This window comes from Oncorhynchus clarkii, chromosome 15 (assembly GCF_045791955.1).
Source record: "Oncorhynchus clarkii lewisi isolate Uvic-CL-2024 chromosome 15, UVic_Ocla_1.0, whole genome shotgun sequence".
Taxonomy (NCBI): Eukaryota; Metazoa; Chordata; class Actinopteri; order Salmoniformes; family Salmonidae; genus Oncorhynchus; species Oncorhynchus clarkii.
In genome coordinates, this window is record NC_092161.1 from 32,349,922 (window position 1) to 32,371,427 (window position 21,506).

General features: G+C 42.3%; 1 protein-coding gene across 1 annotated transcript in view; it reads right to left on the minus strand.

The window, feature by feature from the left end:
* Positions 1 to 21,506, minus strand: part of LOC139367219 (protein tyrosine phosphatase receptor type N2) — a 264,778-nt gene that overhangs the window by 25,243 nt on the left and 218,029 nt on the right. The window contains exons 12-14 of the mRNA XM_071105432.1: positions 10,984 to 11,199; positions 7,229 to 7,438; positions 127 to 274 (exon numbers count right to left, since the gene is read on the minus strand). Of these exons, the coding sequence (XP_070961533.1) occupies positions 127 to 274; positions 7,229 to 7,438; positions 10,984 to 11,199 (574 nt within the window). The remainder of the gene's footprint in view (positions 1 to 126; positions 275 to 7,228; positions 7,439 to 10,983; positions 11,200 to 21,506) is intronic.

Consider the following 21,506-nt stretch of genomic DNA (forward strand, 5'->3'; position numbering starts at 1 on the left):
GTTTTTCCTGGTCAGTTCACATGGTCATGAACAACACAGGAATAACCTAGTGATCGACTACTGAGAGATGTGGTCATACTGCGGTCATACATGACCACACGGTCAGAGGGGTGTAAAACTACTCACAGACGACCACGGCGTCGGTGCGGTTCCTCTTGGCGTTGTGTTTGTCCTGGCCCACGTTACAGGCGCCGGGCTCAGCCAGGTAGCCACACATCGCCTCCCACTCCCTCTCCAGACGGTTCTTGTTCTTCAAGTGGTCCTCCATGTACGACTGAGCAGACAAACGGGAGAGAAACGGATGCCATTTAAAAACAACCCACACAACTAAATAACCAAACAAAAGGTAATGAACTGGAAATGGAAAGGTAATTACATACAGAAACATTTTGAGGGGAGGGATGGAGTAGGGTGCCCCCAGAATATAGAAGATGTTGTGATTGTCATTCACTGTCTAGAAGAGATCAAATAAAAGACTAAAACAACTAATGTCTATGTTGTAGACCCACTCTACTTCAGTGGATCTCAAAAGCCTTCCTACCTACACACTGGAGCAGAATACTAAACCCATGTCATCAGACAGACCAACAAACAGACAGCTCTAGAGCCATGATCAGGTACAGTATCATGGTAAATCGTCCTAAGCTTCTCCATTGTGTAAATTCCGGGGGGGCGGGGGGGGTTAAATGCATGAGGTGTTGGGACGGTAGGGACCGCCGAAAACCACTCCTCGCAATTAAGACCCTTGAAAGGCCTGCCTGCATTGGAAATACTTGGAATACTGGGCGCTCCAATCACCGTCTTTCAAACCGCTTGCACAGCCCCTGATAAGATTGTCTGCGTTTAAGCCGTCGATCGGTGAAGACAAAATTGAATTAGCTAGGGAGACAAAGGAGAAAAGAAAAGCAGGGGGGGATGAGAAGAAGAAGAAGACAAAAAACAGAACATGCAGCTCCTCCAACAAACCAGGAAAGGTCTTATGGAGCTCGGAGGCTGCGGAGAAGACTCGCTTTTTCAGAGGAACAGTGTTTCCCCTGACGCTTGTATCAACGCTCCCCGCTCCCCGCGGGGTTAAACGGTTTAGACCGTCATTGTGTTAGGCCTGCATTGTGTAAGCAATACCCAGATGTGCTGGGCTTTTTATCACACATTAAAGGCGGTGGAGGTGCGTTGGCTTGGGGAGGTGATGCACGGTGGTTATCTACGGCTCAGTTAAGGCTGTCAAACAACTCTCGACGCGGACACGGCAGACACGTAGATAAATACAGGGAGATACTTTGAGACAGTACAGCATGTGATGGGGAATTAGCCCCTCTGCAATGCCCTCTTCCGCCATTCACTATAGGGAGAAAATATGAATGTCAAGTGATATCTCCGTCAAAAACTAGCAGACAGTTTTTGACAGCGGTTATTATTAATTTCTGAAGTGCCGGCCTGCGTCCCAAATGGCACCCTATTCCCTATTTTATTGAACCTTTACTTTATCAGGGAGTCCTAATGAGTCCAAGGTCTCTTTTACAGATGAGCCCTGAACGACATAAATGACAGAAGCACGCTTCAAAATCTAAATTCAAAATGCAAACAGAAAGAAAAACACGGTCATGAAAAACAAAGATATTCATCAGTAAAAAGGCCCTCAGAGTTCTGAATAGGCTTAGAGGCGCCAAAACATCACATTTCAGAACATTCTGAAGATTGTTCCACAGACAAGGTTCAAAGACACTAAAAGCTGATTTACCTAACTCAGGAATTTCCAGAGTTAGCCGTCTAAAGTTTAGTAATGATGTTATGTACAGTGGGACTTTTTGTAAAAGGGCTTCATATATGAAAACATAGGAATGTATCAACCTACGTGACATCAAAGGGGGCCAACCGACTTTCTGGTAGAGAATGTGTTGATGAGCACTAAAATTGTCGCCTGTAATAAAGCGCAGTGCGCGATGACAAACTGCATCTAACGACTTTAATGCAGTGGCAGCTACGTTCATATAGATGACGTCGCCATAATCTAGGACTGATAGGAACGTCGACTGAATAATCAGCTTTCTACTACTTAGCTATGTCTACAGAAGAAACCCATTTTCATTCTCAGCTTCTTAACTAACTCATCGATATGCTTTTTTTTACGAGACAGCTTTTCATCTATCCAGATGCCCTGATATTACTTTTGACCAGGGCACCGGTCAAAAGTAGGGCACTATATAGGGAATACGGTGCCCTTTTGAACTCATTTTGGACCCATGTCTTGACAGTTGACTGACAGGGTGTCATGAACACTTGACAGAGCCAGTCACATGCAGTTCTCTTGACAGTGGGGAACACGTATATTGGCCTTGTCTCAAATGGCACCATATTCCCTATATAGTGCACTACTTTTCACCAGGGCCCATGGGGCTCTAGGCAAAAGTAGTAGACTATGTAGGGAATAACATGCCATGTAGGATGCAGACACGGTAGCTCCACAGCACGACACCCCTCCCCCTCCCCTACACAGACGTACAGTATAAACTCTATATTAGTACATACTATACATACAGAAGGGCTACAGAATTGCCGCCGTTCAACAGCTTGCTCTGTGCCTATCCCAAATTGTAATACAAATGTTTTTTATGCGGAAGCTTTGTATGTAGTGATGTAGCAACCTGAAAGTGGATCAGATGACGCAGCGAACCACCTCCTCTTCTAGAGGCAGAGAGTGTGTGTCCTATTCTCTAGTCTGCATAGTACACTACTTTTAACCAGAGCCCTATGGGCCCTGTTCAAAAGTGGCGCACTATGTAGGGATTTAGGGTGCCATTTGGAATGCAAGTCGGAGTAACAGGGTTCAGTAAATAAGGGATTAGTGTCTGGGCTGCCAATCAAAGACGCTGAGAGGACGGGTGTCAAGGAAACACTGAGTAATCCCCCCTAACAACAGCCCTCGCAGGCCAGATAGAGAAGCTACATTAACTCACACTGAGGGAAATAAAGACACAACAGGTAACACAACGTTGCTACTGTGCTGTCGCTGTCATGAAAGCTGTGCAGGTGTGTTCCCAGAGTCCCGAACAGTAACTGACTATGAAATGCTGTGTGAAGTCACAAGGGGATACAATGGGAAAAGTATGATGTGTCTGAAAAGAGTAGTAGGCACCCTACTCATAATCTGAGGCCAGGGACAGCCTGGAGAGGAAGGGCATGGCAATCAGTCCTATCAATCAGGGATGGAATAAAAGAGAATACAAATCACTTAAAACATGATATACTTGCTGTTATAAACTGGGTGGTTCGGGCCCTGAATGCTGATTGGCTGACAGCCGCGGTATATCAGATCGTATACCACGGGTATGACAAAACATTTATTTTTTACTGCTCTAATTACATTGGGTAAACCGTTTATAATAGCAATAAGGCACCCCGGGGGGGTTGTGGTATATGGCCAATAGGGCCTTGTCGTGCGTAAGAACAGCCCTTAGCCGTGGAATATTGGCCATATACCACACCCCCCCCCCCCCCGTGCCTTATTGCTTAATTATCCTCTCCTGCCTTACTCCAACAAATTATCCGTTTTCAATTAGATTTGACATGGAAGTAAGTCCTAAAAATGATGCAACGTCGCCTTGGGCTTGCTATCGATTTTCTGAGGCAACAAATAACCATTTTACGGAGGGTACATATACAGTAAGAACGGAAATTATATCAACATCACAACCATATCTGCTGGACAGCATAAAAACAGTCCCCCCCAAAAAATAAAACATGACTCCAAAAGGGAAATCAAAAATGGAACAACAAGGTAAAAGCAATAGAGCTGAAAGCCAGAAAATCACACAGCTGTTATTAATGTTCATGTCCTAAAAAGTCTGTTTGTCTTTGAGTACTGTATGTTTGAAATTGGTTACACAGTATGTACATACTGTGCATTGAAATAATCCATACACATTCTAATTTATGGTGAATAAGCGTGAGTGACAAAAACACACAGACTGCATGTTTTAATATGTCTCAGCACCATGTCTACAAAAATAGGGGAGAATAAAATCAAGGCAATAATACAAACTAACCCCAACATCGCTGACTCTGATTTTGAACCTTGGAAGTCATTATATACATCTCACTCTACAATACTGAATACCTGTACTAAAATGTGAAAAGTCACTGTATATCCAGGACTAACATAATGGTAGGTGGTCCATGGCTTTCAGCCAGAAATAGAGATACATGATTAATAGGGCTTCGTCCTAAATTTACATGAAATGTTTTTGTCATTTAGCAGACGTTCTTAACCAGAGACTTACAGTTAGTGCATTCCCTCTTAAGATACACTACATGACCAGAAGTATGTGGACACCTGCTCGTCAAACATCTCACTCCAAAATAACGGACGTCAATATGCCGTTGTTCTCCCCCTTTGCTTCTATAACAGCCTCCACTCTCTGGGAAGGCTTTCCACTAGATATTGGAACATTGCTGCAGGGGACTTGCTTTCATTCAGCCCCAAGAGCATTAGTGAGGTAAGGGCACTGATGTTAGGCGATTAGGCCTGGCTCGCAGTCGACGTTCCAGTTCATCCCAAAGGTGTTCGATGGGGTTGAGGTCAGGGCTCTGTGCAGCCCAGTCAATTTCTTCCACACCGATCTCGACAAACCATTTCTGTATGGACCTCGCTTTGTGCATAGGGGGCATTGTCATGCTGAAACAGGAAAGGGCCTTCCCCAATCTGTTGCCAAAAAGTTGGAAATACAGAATCATCTAGAATGTCATTGTATGCTGAAGCATTAACATTTCCCTTCACTGGAACTAAGAGGCATAGCCAGAACCATGAAAAACAGGCCCAGACCATTATCCCTCCTCCACCAAACTTTACAGTTAGCACTATACATTAGGGCATCTAGTGTTCTCCTGGAATCAGTCAAACCCAGATTCGTCCGCTGATGCTTAGCATTGCGCATGGTGATCTTAGGCTTGTGTGTGGCTGCTCGGCCATGGAAACCAATTTCATAAAGCTCCCGACGAACATTTCTTGTGCTGACGTTGCTTCCAGAGGCAGTTTGGAACTCGGTAGTGAGCGTTCTTTGAGCTTGTGTGGCCTTTAAGGGCGCTGAAACTCAAGAAGCAGTGCGGCTTGGTTGGGTTGTGTATCGGAGGACGCATGACTTTCAACCTTCGTCTCTCCTGAGCCCATACGGGAGTTATGAGACAAGATAGTAGCTACTAAAACAATTGGATACCACGAAATTGGGGAGAAAAAGGGGTAAAATCCCCCCCCCCCAAAAAAAACGTGCTTGTGTGGCCTACCACTTTGCGGCTGATCCGTTGTTACTCATAGATGTTTCCGCTTCACACTAACAACACTTACAGTTGACAGGGGCAGCTTTAGCAGGGCAGAAATGTGACGAACTGACTTGTTGGAAAGGTGGCATCCTATGACGGTGCCACGTTGAAAGTCACTGAGCTCTTCAGTAAGGCCATTCTACTGCAAATGTTTGTCTATGGAGATTGCATGGCTATGTGCTCAATTTTATACACCTGTCAGCAAGGGGTTTCGTTGAAATAGCCAAATCCACTAATTTGAAGGGGTGTTCTCATACTTTTGTATATATAGTGCAGCTGGGTGAGACAACCACATATCACAGTCATAGTAAGTAAATGTTTCCTTGATAAAGAAGTTATCAGCAAAGTCAGTGCTAGTAGGAAAAAACAAGTGCAAGCAAATGGCTCAAATGGCACCCTATTCCCTATTTAGTGCATAACATTTGACCATGGCTCAGATCAAAAGTAGTGCACTATATAGGGTGCCATTAGGGAGGAAACCCAGGTGAAACTTGGATAAGAGTAGATTGGGCTAGAAAGAGCCTCCTAATCCAGTGATTTAGATGTAGGTGTGATCTATAAGAGAGCCCAGCCCAACATGCAATCTTGGTAGAGCAAGGTACTCATCGCTCCCACCGTCCACGCTGCATGAGATCCACAGAGAACAGCACAGGAGAGATGAAAAGTATTGGCTCTGACATCAGTGATACCGAGGCAATCTCACACATGGTTACACGTGAGGTGCGAATGGATTTCAAAAGAGAAACAACCTCCTTGTCAATCACTCAGGAGTCAAAATGGAGTCAAGGTCCGTGAGGCTTATATGTGCATTATACTTAGGTTTTCTGAAGAATCTGCAGTGAATATGTTAGATTCTTACTCTAGTATTATCAAAGCAAATACAAATGATGTATATATAGTGAAGGACTTTGTTGTAATGTAAAGGCCAAATATGTTCTATTCAAATGTTTTCAAAAGAGGCGTCTCAACCAACCTTGACATTTGCAATAAAGCCCATCCATGACGAATTAAACACGTTACTCAAATTCATTCTCATTCACTATAGACTCCAATACAAAATCCTGACACGTACTGTGATGAATTATACCCCATTAATGAAAACACAGCCAGACATCTATCCATCTCTTTTATCAAGCTTGTCTGCGATGAATAAAACAGAAGTAGTGCAAAATTAAAACAATCCATTGTGTGTGCAACTAGGGGCCCCACAAGGGACTCAAAGCCTTTTCAAAGAAAAGCAAAACAAAAATCTGAAACGTTCAACTGACAATCAGCTGGGTAATGATATTTCTCTTTTGAACAGCTCTCATCACACAATGCAATATCCGTCTCGCTTTGGCTTCGAGAGAGAGAGAGAGAGAGAGAGAGAGAGAGAGAGAGAGAGAGAGAGAGAGAGAGAGAGAGAGAGAGAGAGAGAGAGAGAGAGTGGCAAGGGAGAGGGATAAAGAGTGACAGAGAGAGAGAAAACAAGAGCAAGAGAAAGAATGACAGAGACGACTGGCCAAGATAAAGTAAATGAAAAAAGAGGGAGATAGAGATGGAAAGAAAGACAGAGATGGAAATAAAAATGGCAGCGATCTAGCCAGGATAGAGAGAGAAAGGGATAGAGAGACAGAGCCAGACAGACAAACAGAATGAAAGCTGGAGGCTGAGTGCTTGGGGAACAGGAACCCCAGACCAGATCCTATCCTACACACACTATACACCACACTTACTCCAAACAAGGGTGGCAGGTAGCCCAGCGGTTAAGAGCATTGGGCCAGTAACTGAAAGGTTGCTGGTTCGAATCCCTAAGACAAATCTGGTGACAAATCTGTCGATATGCACTTGGCCCTAATTGCGCTGGATAAGAACGTCTGCTCAAATGTAATGCTCTCCATGATGAAAGGTTAGACAGACTATAGTTTTTTTTTACCAGAATCATGTGTCCAGTGGAGATGTCCATGTTGGCAGGGACAGGCTCCTCGCACCAGGATGAGGTGGAGCTACGGGCAGAGGGGCTGGCCATGGGCCCCCCATCGCTGAACTGAGACGACGCGCTGTTCAGCCGCGAGTGGTGCCGTAGAGGCTCCGGGCGCTCCGGACGCTCTGATGTCCGCACAGCCATCCGCTGGCGACACAACTCCTGGAGAGGAGAGAGGACCTGATTGGTTGATTCTTACTGTATTATCAAATCAAATAAAAAGGACTTTGTTGCAACGTCAAGGCTAAATATTGCAAATACAATACTACTCAAATTCATTCTCATTCATTGAAGACTCCAATACAAAAAGCCTAGACAGACATTGTTTTTATTAGTTGAGATAATTTCACATGGCACCCTGTTAATCTTTGCAGACTGCATACGTCTGGGATATCACTGTGGCCTATGGAGCATGGTTTGTAGCAAACCTATCTATATAAATGTCAGTAAATAGAAAACACAGTCAAAGGTCATGCAGTTAACTTTAAAACGCTTGAATTGCCCAGGTCAAGCCAGTATATTGCCACCATTTTACAAAACAAATAGCAATAAACTGTAACAATACATTGGGTTGCTGGCTGGCAGGGGATGTCTTCATTGTTAAGTATGGATTTCAATTTGTATAAATTTGGTAACAATTCCTATGAGCCACTTGTTTTGTAACGCATTAGGCACTTATGTATTCTCTTATAAGGAGGCACAAGCTACTCTGAAGACAATCGTGAAATAGATGAGAAACAAATACAACAAAACTACAGCCCAAAATGAAAGATAACTGCTCGTGAGAAACAAACATAACTCCCCCCATTCAAAATGTAACAACCACACTCATCTTTAGGGAAGAGGAATCTCATTTTCCATTACTCAAAGAAATGTATACATAACAGGGAATCAATACATTAAACCCAAAGGATTTTCTTTGAACTGAGCAGCCACTCTCTCGTAATTACAAAGCTACAACAGAGATGAGCAGCCGATGTATTCACATCTACAGTAGGCCTTTACTTTGGCATTTGGATAGATACTGCAGGTGAAATTCTATTGTTATTCTATGGGAATCAGAGAGATTCAGAGGAGATGTCGATATAAAAGACTCTCTCCCACTGCCGCCACCCCACCATGAAGATTACTCCTCTCTACAAAATGACTCAGCTTTTCTCCCACCATGCCTTGTGCTCACCGACGCTCCATTAGGGATTTGGAGACTGGGCGTTATCTAGCCAGCCAGTCATCTTCCCCCAACTCAAAAGAGGAAAGAAAAGATAAGAAAAAAAAACATCTGATAGTTTGAAGGATGCAATCTTACAGAACCCGAAACCCCCTCTCTCCCCCTTCCTACTTCCCCACTCCCGATAGTGTCAGTCTTATCTGGAGCTGAACATTTCACCATTATATTCACAGTAATCTGCGAAGCCCATCGTGTTTGGTGTGTAGCTTGCACCAGTCAGACCCACAGACTGATCTTCAACCACAATTAACAACCAGGGTTGCATCCCAAAGGGCACCCTATTCCCCATACAAGTGCACTACTTTTGACCAGGGCCCATAGCCGCAAGCCAGGACGGCAGAAGGCCGTGTAGGTAAACGTCTTCTGAAAGCAGCACACTGCTACTAGTCTATCTCATGATCTATTATTGTGATATTTCACTCCAGAGACCAGGCCCTATGCCCTGGTCTAGGATCAGCTTTCCCTACGTCAAACCTTAATCATTATAACCACGAGAATCTGCCCTGGGCCACGGCCTCAGGGCACTTTCCATGTCCACCTAATAATTCATCCAGTTTCTCTAGTCTATACCTTTACAGAGTCAAGGGTTGCATCTCAAATGGAACTGTATTCTCGTTATGGGCCCATAAAGGTTGCACAATTCTGTTAACATTGCCAAAATGTCAAGATTTTCCAGGAATCCCAGTTGGAGTAGGTGGAGGAGAGAATGAACAGGAAATCAGGGAATCCTCCAACCGGGATTTCTGGAAAACCTTGTAATTTGTGCAACCCTTTTTACTTGCATATACCCCCCAGTAAAGAGGAAGCAGAGAGGATATATGTCCCAGAAAAATAGCATTTAGCCTAGGCACAACTAGCTTAGGCAGCCGATAGTGGCTGCTAGATCTGCACTATCGTCTAAGATTGATGGGCATTCCCGGCAGTACACTCGTGTCCCCCGTGGACCGGCTCGTACATAAAGCATCCTCCATTTAGGCTGCAAAGGCATAATTGTCCTTCTTAATGGGATAGTTCACCTAAATTACAATATTGGTTTCCTTGGATTGTATTGGTTTCCCTGTAAGCAGTCTATGGAGAAGGTATGACAGCAATCCATGCTTTGGTTTTGTTTCCCTGGCACTGTTTCCACATGCTAACATTTGAGCATTTGTGGCATAAATCCCATTCAAGTCATGGGGACAGATACTAGCATTTTTTTGCGCAAAATGTTCAAAACATCTATAAGTGACTTTGTTGGGCTTCACGATCAATTTGAGATACTTTTGGATGATTTAGACATAATGCGCGAAAAACGCTAATATCGGTCCCATGACTTGAATGGGATTTGTGTCACAAATGCTAAAACTTTAGCATGTGGAAACAGTGCCAGGGAAACAAAACCAAAGCATGGATTGCTGTCATACCTTCTCCATAGACTGCTTACAGGGTAAGGAAACCAATGTGTCATTTTGTAATTCAGGTAAACTATCCCTTTAACTAGCTTTAATGGCAGGGCGCCAGAAAAAAAAAACAGGGAAACTATGTGAATTGTCTTAATAAAAAAACAATATTCCACCACCTTGGCTGAATGGCAACATCCTAAGTTGTCCAAAAATCCGACATTATATAACAATGAATCTGCTCTTGTATGTGCATAGGAAATATGAGGCTACAACAACACCTATATATTGTAAACAAATAATAAAATATTGTAAATATTGTAAAAGTCCATTACCCCCCCCCCCCCCCCGATCGGGAAAGGTGACACTGTTAAAGGCTGACTAAATATTGAGAATGCAAATGTGATGGGTGTGATGTGCACTGAGTGTCCACGCTGAGCACAGCTGAGCCCAAGACAAAATCAATACGAGCCGGCCAACCAGCCGGCCGCTAAACATGGAGGAATGGAAGGAACAGGTCACACAATAAACCCGTTAGTCATAGGTCATAGCCAATACAACTCTCACTGGAATATCAAGGCTTTACCAGAAATGTAGACTTCTAGATACATTCGACTGGCCTTGTTGAACCAGGCTGAGTGCAGCAGTCAGGCTGTTTTTTTTTACGAGGCTAACATTTGACTGGCAATTGTTTATTCTATTTCCTTGAAGTCTTAAATTACAACCAAACCACAAAAAATACTTCCCCATAATACAGAATCAAATGAAGGGTAATCTTGCAATCGGGTGACAGAAATGTTACATACTTTTACACAGCCATATATTCTGTCGATAACACCCGCCTTACGTCACAACCTATCTCTAGCATGAACAAACAAACATACATTCTACAACCAACTGTCACAAGTGTGACAATAAAACAAAACAACAACCAGATATTCCCTTAAAATCAACTCATTCAATAGACAGCGACTAAGTGTCACTGCAGACCAATCAGAATGAATGTTCGTGTCAAGGACCGGGACCAGGGCGCATGCTCTACCAGTAGAGCACTCAGCCGCTGCACTGTGATTGGCTGAGGCCGAGGAGGCTCCTCTCACCTGATAGGTTGAAGTTGCATCAGCACTGGTGTCAGTCCCCAGGCTGGCTAGTTTCTCCTTCATTTGGAGGTGGGAGCGGTGGCGCAGGCAGAAGAGCCAGCCAGACGCTGCCAGCGCCCCCATGATCAGGACCATGGAGATGACGGTCAAGACCAGGAACTGACCAGACTCCAGACGACTCTCTGTGACCACCGGGATCTGCCTCAAGCTTCCCTTCTGGGAGAGAGAAAAGGGGATGAGAAAACGGCCTATACATCCAGGTTACGGCAATGTTTGTGCGGTGCAGTATTTTCATCACATATTTGGAGAAACAAGGGTGTCATATGCACACACATACCAATGACAAAATGTACAAACACTGAAATTGACATGAATCTGTTGGCAAATGGAAAAGCATAACTTCCATGTTAGAAAATCCCAAAACAAGGGATTTTTGTCATTTGTTCTACAGAAATATGGAGACAAATTAACACAGTATTTCCCTCCCTGTCTGTCCCAGCCACGCCCACTCATCCCCATCCCGATTCACTCCCTGCCCAGCCTACTCATTACCTTACACTAATAGTAGTATTATAATGTGCATTCAAACTCGCTCAAGTCCTATTACTCTCTTCTGTCCAGCCTACACACTATAGACATTTAGGGCCCATTTTATTCTGGCATGGAGAGACCTGCCTTTGTGCAGCTACAGGAGATTTGGACAGTAAAAGCTTGTCACTAATTAGCCTTCCAGCTTTGAGTTTGGCTGGATTAGGGCCCTGGCCAAGGCCCCTGAAGTAATTGCTAGGATGGCCTGAAAGGGGGATCTCAGATTGGGTCTACCCAGCAGAAGCCCACCAGAATGAACCTTTCAGAGACATTGTTAACCCCCTCCCTGGAGCTAAGCCAAGGAGAATAGCATGGTATTGGCATGGTATTGTCTCACAGGCCCCTGTGAGGCTGCCAGGCTGGGTAGCCTATCCCTGGGTTCCAGTAAGTGCATGGACCACTGTGAAGATTTTAGCACCATTTAATAAGTGAACCCAGGTAGCCTAGTGGTTAGTGTTGGGCCAGTAACCAAAAGGTTGCTGGATCGAATCTCTGAGCTGACAAGGACAAAATCTGTTGTTCTGCCCGTGATCAGAAGGCAGTTAACCCACTGTTCCCCGGGCGCCATGGATGTTGATTATGGCAGCCCCCCCCCCCCCCCCCACCTCTCTGATTCAGAGGGGTTGGGTTAAATGCGGAAGACACATTTCACTTGAATGCATTAAGTCGTACAACTGACTAGGTATCCCCCTTTCCCAAAATGGACTAGTGGCCCATCCACCCCATCAACAAGCCCATACACCCTCATCTATTCAATACACTTGAATTTCCTACATCCGTCATTGCAGAAGGGTTTTCAACTTCAATCAAACCAAAAACACACAACAATCATCAACCGCTTCAACATGGTACTTAGTCGTGGGGTTCAAAAGGGTAAGGTACAAACATAGCTGCATTTATTATATATTTTTTTAATAGTCATAACGCATGGTCACTTTAACCTTCGGGGAGGCCTTTGGTAACACGCTCACACCGATTGGCCATGTTGGTCTGGTGAGTGTGTGTGACATGCAGCTTCAATCAACAGCCAAGTGGCTTGACAGCAACTGAGAAGTCCTTTAATAAGGCGCATAGAGCGTAGATGAGAGAAGCAAAGCTTCGGCTACCTTTGAGCTATTGCATCAATGCCTTTTGCAGATTGAGTATGAGTGAACGTATTCAGTATGATAGATAAGGATTTACACTGGATTGAAAAAAAGCTTTGTCTGAAACTGTGGCTAGCGTCAGTCTGCTGCAGCAGTCCTTCCACCCCTTGTTTACATTTTCTCTCTCTCTCTCTCTCTCTCTCTCTTTCTCTCTCTCAAAAAAAACAAAAAATCTTGCTGCTGTGATGCTACACTGTGGTATTTCACCCAGTAGATATGGGAGTTAATCAAAATTGGGTTTGTTTTTGAATTCTTTGTGGATCTGTGTAATCTGAGGGAAATATGTGTCTCTAAAATGGTCATACATTTGGCAGGAGGTTAGGAAGTGCAGCTCTGTTTCCACAAATTTCTGTGGGTAGTGTGTCTACGGCAGCCTTTCTCAATAGCAAGGCTATGCTCACTGAGTCTGTACATAGTCAAAGCTTTCCTTAAGTTTGGGTCAGTCACAGTGGTTAGGTATTCTACCACTGTGTACTCTCTGTTTAGGGCCAAATAGCATTCTAGTTTGTTAATTCTTTCCAATGTGTCAAGTAATTATCTTTTTATTTTCTCAAGATTTGGTTGGGTCTAATTGTGTTGCTGTCCTGGGCTCTGTGGGGTCTGTTTGTGTTTGTGAACAGAGCCCCAGGACCAGCTTGCTTAGGGGACTTTTCTCCAGGTCCATCTCTCTGTAGGGATTGGCTTTGTTATGGAAGGTTTGGTAATCGCTTCCTTTTAGGTGGTTGTAGAATTCAACGGCTCTTTTCTGGATTTTGATAACTAGCCTAATATCGGCCTAATTATGCACTGCATGCATTATTTGGTGTTTTACGTAGTATACGGAGGATATTTTTGCAGAATTCTGCATGCAGAGTCTCAATTTGGTGTTTGTCCCATTTTGGGAATTCTTGGTTAATGGTTCTCTCTCTCTCTCCCCCCCTCTTTCTTTCTCTCTCAACACCAGTTTAACACTTAAACAAGCCACATGAAAAGGGATTCCATGAAAATAAATGTGTTTATTTCATGCTTTGGAGAGAAAAATCACAGATTGTACTTTTATGACACAACATCGCTTGCCATGTTTATTTTCTTAAATCATGTTCATATCATTTTGTATTCTCAATGATTCTCACGTGTAAGTAAATACTACACAGATCAATAACTTTGGAAAATACATTTTTGGTATTATAAATATTTTATGACATAATTACAACAATATTATTCTGTGTTACTGTCAAAATAATTATTCAGGTATATATAACTTCAAATGATATGAAACAGCTATTACGACGACATAAAGTACCTACAATTAATTTTGTAGGAAGCTGTTGACTGATCCTAGCAAAAAATATGATCTAAATACTCTTCACACCCCTAGATAATGTATTTTTCAAATATAGGCTATCTGAGAGGATAAAGAAAACGAACGAAGAGCATATTCTCTTGAGAGGGAAAGAGAGAGAGGAGTCCTTTTGTTATGCCAGAGAGGAGTTTTTGTTAATTTGTGAGAATTAAATTGGATTTGTAAATTACCATTTCATATGGGGAAACGTAAATAGTCAATGATGACAAACATATCTTATTTTGTCAAACAACCATTGATGAAATTACTGCAACAACATTATGTTAAAAAAACATTGTGAGCTTTTTTTTTTTAAATAAACAAATAAATCACATTGATTTACTTGCAGATCATCATTTTCATGTATTTCAAAAACATTAAAGTGTATGAACATTACTCCTAAATAAATAAACATTACGGGATTATGGACAGGTATATTTAGATGTATGAATTGATGAGTGTGTGACTAGAAATATCTATAACAAATTTAAGAAAAACACTTTTAAGAAAAGCTCTTATAATCTTATATACTGCTCAAAAAAATCCGTATTTTTTACACAGGGTGTGCAGTAAAGTTTTTACACTCATTCTCTCTCTCCCTCTCTCTCTCGGATTAGCAGACCTAGCTGAAGACAAAGGGCAGATGGATTTCGGTAGCTGTGGTTTATTCAAATGATTGAGAGAAAGGTCACAGTGAGAGAGGCCAGAGGGGAATCCGGCTATCCATTCACACTGTGATCACAATACTTTCAGGCAGTTGAAGGTACCCCCCTCACGCACACATGCACACTAACACACCACCACCAAATCCCAAATCCTTGTTGCATGAAATACAAACATATTCAAGCAGCTAAACACATTTCCCCCTGACGGATTAGAAACAAACCCATTTTAGAATTCTCTCTTTATTTAGATTAAAACAGTAGGCTACATGAAAAGGCCTCTAATTGGAATCTGAAATACCAATAATCATCTTTATCTTTAAATATTTGGCGATGAAATAAACATACATTTATAAAGAGATAAATGTTATTGCCTTCAATGAAGAAGCAACTTCTCCCATCAAATTCAGCCCTTTTGTTCAGTCTGATAATATCAAATCAAACAAGAATTTCTGAAATAGTAATATACAAGAGATTCTCAATGAAAAGTTTTATAAAAATGTTATTGCTATTTACAAAAAAACCTTGCCCAACTAAATCCATGTGTCTTTTCCTATTTTAATGAGAAATAATTATTTGCCATCCAAGTGTAGCCTACTTTAAAACAAAGTAGCCGAGGCCTATCTCAAATCAATTTCAGTTTAGATAATAAACTGACCAAATGAATGCAAAGAAATAACAGCAAACTTTTTATGCAAATATTGATTTGTTCTAACTTGAGTAGGATATTGATTTGATTTAACTTGAGGGTAACCACTAGCCAATAGAAGACACTGATCTTCTCCAAAACTCAATGCGCTCAGTCAATCAATTCATTCCATTGATATCTGTGGAATGCGCTTTTTGTTGTGAAAACGTATCTTCCCTCCAGATGTGCCGCGTGGACACTTGCACCAGTGCTGCTATTCATCAAATATATGTTCTATATTTTCAACACCTGTTTTAACTTAAGCTAGGTCTAAAACACGTTACGCTACTACCGCACGGATCAACCCTGTCTAAATTTGATCTAGTTTTTTTTATAACCTACAAGTTTCGTTATATCCCCCCCCCCCCCCCCCCTCACGATACGAGCATCCTTCGGTGACTGGAGCGTCGACAGAGGGCCGAAATCACAGAAAGCACTCAACTCAGGCATGCATTGCACATCAATTGTAATTTAAGCAATTATAGAAAAAAAAACGCTAAATATGCATTTAAAAAAATATATATCTAAAGAAATTGCTCATAAAAACAATAGCCTAATAAATTGATGCCTTCCACACAAGTTCTCCGCAACGCATTAGTTGTAGCGGTACCTTGAAAACACAGCCAAGATAGGTTATAACACATGCTGGAAAATAGTTACCTAAATGCATGTTGATGCGCAAGTCAGAGGGTTTGCAATAAATAGGAGATATGTCTTGTATTCCAGAGAGCAGGTTCGGCAAAACGCAGCTCCACTACTGTGAGTGGCCAGCGTAATGACCAGCCTCCCACTCACTCCTCTCCTCCCCAGAAGTTACCAGCGCCCCATGCGCCTCGCGAGCCAACAAAAGACTGCGGCTACCAATGCTCGAGCAGGAAGACTGAGAAGAAAAAGGAAAAGAGAAAATAAAGAGGAGAACGAACGAGGGGATATGCCCGCCTGATTTTCAGAGCCTTGCAAGAATCTGCAGAAGCCTATAGTGAGTCCTTTCAGCGTCTCTATACCCAATGAAAGAAGGGGAGACAGGTTTTTAAAAATACTTTTAGATCATATAGTGCACGGCTGAGCCCCTCCTTATATTCAGCTGCTGAGAAGTCCCTGTCTGTTGCACATGTCATATCCACTGGTTGCTATAGAGATGGCTCCACATGTTGTCGACAGTGAATGCTCAAGGAGGGATGGTTGGCTAATAAGCTTGTGGGCTGAGGGGGGATATGAATGGACATCGGGTTAGTCACTCATTTGTTAAGCTACTTGGGGTCTCTGTGTTCTGTGTGAATTGCGGTTTTCTGGGACTCTCCAGTCCACCCGTTTCCCTGCTCTCACTCTCCCAAATACAGTAATAGCCAGAATGAAAGTATGCTTTACAGAAAGAGGGGTGGGGTGTCCATCCGTTGTGACTTCACAATCTTAATGTGAATGAAAATTATGGAGAGGTAGGCCGTATTTTTGTATAGTGATTTTTAGTGCCTCAAAATACTGTAGAAAACAGGATAGACTGAACAACAAATTCAGTGTAGACCTATCTGAGACAAACATATGAGTTGATAGCCTATGTAAGAAAATGCTGATCAATTTTTTTTTTTTTGAGTACAAAAGTTTTACAAACAAAATCCCACTAAAACTCCCAATTAGTTATTAGGCAGAAGAAGAAAAAAAATCCAGGGGACAGCAACAGCTGCACCAAGCAGGGAGAGGAGGATTATGGAGAGAAGAGGGAGAGAAAAGGAAGGAGAAAGGGAAAGGGGCGGTAAAGTGGGGAGGGCTGGGGGTTCCTGTCAAATGCAGATGACAAGTCTTTGGGGGGGGGGGGGGGGGGGGGGGGCTCTCCAGTAAAAAAAAAAAATGTATTCAGAGCCCCCCCCCCTCTTCTCCATTGTCCCAGAGTGTGACAGCTGGAGTTGTCAGTGGGAACAGGGGGACAAAAAATTTAAGGCTGAAAGAAGCAATGCCGGGGTTCAAGCTGTGGGCCCACTGTGGCACCATCAGGACAAATTGGACACATCGCCCTAGGATAAGCTGCTTCTGTAATCCTTACCATGCTTGCCAAATATCAGAACTCAACATCAGTCAGATCATGCAATATGCCTTTGATGTATTTCGGGAATATTTGTAAGGATGTGTGACTACTTTAAATGCCTTCTTCTCCAGAACCGCTGGACCAATCGGCAACATATTTGGTACACAGCATCTACGTACCCATGGTGTTAAATGCAACATTTTCCAGGACTCTAGCTCAAACAGTATGGCCGCTATGAGTCAATGAGCTTGCATGAACGGTGTTTCCTGTCCAACAGTGCCACCATGCAGCCAAACTAAACCATACTTTACAGGTTAACTAGACTCATATCCCTGAGTATGTGTGCCAAATTTCATTACTCTAAATCAAACAGATCATTATATATAATTCATAACTCACAGGCTACATATTTAGTCATCATCCATAATGTATTTTGTAGAAACTATTAAAAAACACTTTTAATTATATACCAACTAACTGTTTTGTTATAGAGTTCATCCCTGGCTAGGGTAAAGTGGTGCGTGAAACCCTGGCTTAAGCTGTGGAAAATAAGTCTCCCAGCCAGACCAAGCCTGGTGTATAATCATGCGTATCCTATTCACCACTGAACTGGAAGGACCTCCTGTGTCCATTAACAATCTAAAGCCTTTCCTGAGATATACACTATTCCCTCTTATTTAAAATGAATGGTTCAGTAGACATCCACCCCTCACCACTTACCCTACCAGACCTGGGTTGAAATAGTATTTTAAATCTTTTAAATACTTTGAGCATTTGTTCTAGCCTTCCTGGAGTGCAGGAGTTTGTGGATGTCTGAATATTCTTTTGGGCCATTAAGCTAGCCAAGCTCAGGCACAGATAACATATTTTTTTATGATTTCAAATAGTATTTGAATCCAGGTCTATACCCTACACACACCCAACCCAACCCCACCCTCATTCCAAGCAAGCAGGAGAAAGCAAATTGACATGCCAAGGAGCGTCTAGGAAATGCTTGACAAGCGCCAATCACCAGCAAGCAACACTAACACCTTCTAGGCGAGAGAGTACAAAAATAAAAGTCTCAAAACACAATGATTGTGTAATGAAACCATGAAAAGTAGTGTCCCTAAGCTGAGGTCTGATGTTTGGAGGGTGTTTGAATGTAAACCCAATGTAAGTGTTTGAATGCAGATAATGTGTTTTAAAACAGAAATGAAGTACTCTGAAATACCCAAAGTGGTTCTTCAACTTGAATATTGATGTTTTTAAGAGAGTGTTGTGAAAACACTTTTGGGGGTTTCAGTGCATGTTAAAAGGTAGCATCAAAACACTACAACTGTTTTTCATACAATCAATGGTTTATAAATGCAAATGGTTTATAGCCTAAATATTGATTGATGATAAGAGACGATGGAGAATATTTTTTGGGGTGTGGAATCCCACCTTAATTATTTCAATGCTTCATTTAGACAGATTGGAAGCAGGAGGTGCAGTAAGACGATACATTTCCTTTGAATTTGACCCACTCAACCACACAGCCAGACGGTAAGAAATTATTCTGGGGTGAATTGAAAATGTCTAGCTGTAACGCACTCAGCTTAGTCACCCCTTTCCAAAGACCAGGGTTAAATTCCCTGCTCCAACCCTTCAATCTGTTTATCCCTCCTATCTGTATCCCCTCTGTCATTTCATTACTGTCTCAATAAAGTGTCAAAATCTCTTTAAAAACATTTATGTAAGTTGTTTCAATGATTTGTTCATTTCGTTTGACCCAAATATAGGTAAGAATAAATAATATGTTGCTCAAAATGTAAGTATCTTTCATGAGGATAACCAAAAAGAGGGGAAAATTGAGTGATCAAACTCATTTGAAGTCTTTGGTTTTAATCATCTTGCATTTCCTATCTTGCCACTTCACTCTGTTTTTAGAGGACTGTGGGTAATATATATTTTTAACTTCATGATTCTTTCACACAATGTTGTACGCATGTGTGAGAAAGAAAAGTATATGTCTATATTAGTATTGAGCTTGTTGTGCCAAGAGGTTTAAATAATAGTTAGACAAATTGACATTCAATGAGGACAGCACCCATTCCCACATTCATGATTGTCAATGGAAGAGGCAAGGGCAGATTCCTCAATTGTTGCAGTTCAGCCTTGAGTTAGTGTTGGTGGTTTGAACACCGTGTCTGACAATGCCTGCCAAAACGGTATAAAATGGCAAATTATCAAATACATAAAACAATGTTAAACATCAACACTTTAGAAAAAAAATAATCTGATTCTGTACTAGACAGGATTAAAAATACAGTGTCATAATGGTGTTTGGAAGCTTTAGAGAGGAAACGACGCCAAAAGAGAAGGTATCTAATTCTGCACTAAACAAGGCTCAAAACAAAAATCGTTTTTTCAGTATTTTTTGTTAGTTCTCCCTGTCCCTGGCAAGTTGTTGCTCAACACTTGATTAAATGGTGTTGCAACACACCATGTAATGTTTCAAAACATCTCGGGATGATGTGTTTCAATACTCCAGCAAAGTTAGGGTTTTTGTCTCCTTCAAGTTAGTGGCTCAGTTGCCATTCGTTTTGGTGTTACAAACCACTTAATTTTAACAGTGTAGAAGAGAAGAGTAGAGAAGAGAAGAGTGACTCTAACTCCAACAGTTATTTTTTTCCATGCAGAAACACATAAACAATGGCCACATTTCACACACTACAACCATTACACGCTGCACACTAGATTTCACGACTTGTGTAACATCTTGTGCATGCAGGACCAATGGAATATAGAACTCAGAGGAGCTTGTCCAGATAGAAAATAAGCCTTGAAGTTACAGGCTTGCGTCCAAAATGGCGCCCTATTCCCTACGTAGTGCACTACCTTTGGTCAGGGCCCAGGTCAAAAGTAGTGCACTACATAGGGAATAAAGTGCCATTTTGGGACGCAGCCCATGGTGGCGAGGCAGAGTACCTCCAAACCCAGTGGAATGTGGACTCTGACATGTGTAGTAGTTGTATGATATGGTGACAACACATCAAACAAAAGCATTTCAATCGATCAAATAGCAGATGACAGTAGACATTTTCCGGAAGACATTCTGCAACTGCAGCAAGTTCAACAGCCCCGTCTGTACACTTTACAGCTGTCCCACTGTTTGCCTCCATGACACATTTCACATTTCTAATAAAAAGCTGAAACAGTAAAGACAATGTTCGCACAGGGGCAGAAAGTACAATGTACTTCACAATGTCAGGGAGAGAGGAGAAGGAATGTTAAACAAATGTCAGAATCAAGTGTATCAGACCACAGAAATACAGAGCCCACACAGCCATGACAGTATGTGTGTATGCATTTATGTGTGTGTGTGTGTGTGTGTGTGTGTCCACAAGCGAGACATTAGAGACTCGGTTGAAACCTCAGGCCTTGTAATATATTTGAGTAAACAGGATATAAAAGGCAAGGGAGCAGCAGAAGGAGGAAGGACTGATGAAAGGCCTGGTGAAAGTGTGGTCCACATACAAACCCTGGTATAATGAGATCAGATTATCCTAATGCACCACACACTGCCTCTGCACTTGCCTGCTACTCGCTCGCTACCTGGCCATGTACGAGAGGCAAACCATTCAAATGTATTACACACTCACATATAAATGTGCATACATGTGTACTAACACCAAAGCAGTACTATGGTCTTAGAAATGAGGGATGGGTTTGGGGGGCGGGGGGGGGGTTAATTATTTATCCAATATGTGAGCGAGACAGTTGCAGCGGTAGCTGTTGCTACGTTTAGGGGAAGGTGTTGGAGGATTAGGTTTTTCTCTAATGCTGAGAAGATGTTGTGCAAAACACTTAGGGGGTTATTATTGTGAGATACTCCAGATGTTATTGTTGTTGCTGCAGGCATGTAACAAGATGTGAGAAGAAGAAGAAGAGAATACCACGACATCTCGTCTGAGCCTCTTACAACTGATGGTTTTCTTACGCGTGTTGATGCTTGATTGATTCGAAATGAGGACGAAACAGGCTTTTATTAGGGAACTGACCCCCCAAAAAATATCAAAGTACGGTTGCAGATTTAGAATGTGTTTGATTGCAATAACATCAGTCCCAGCTTGAT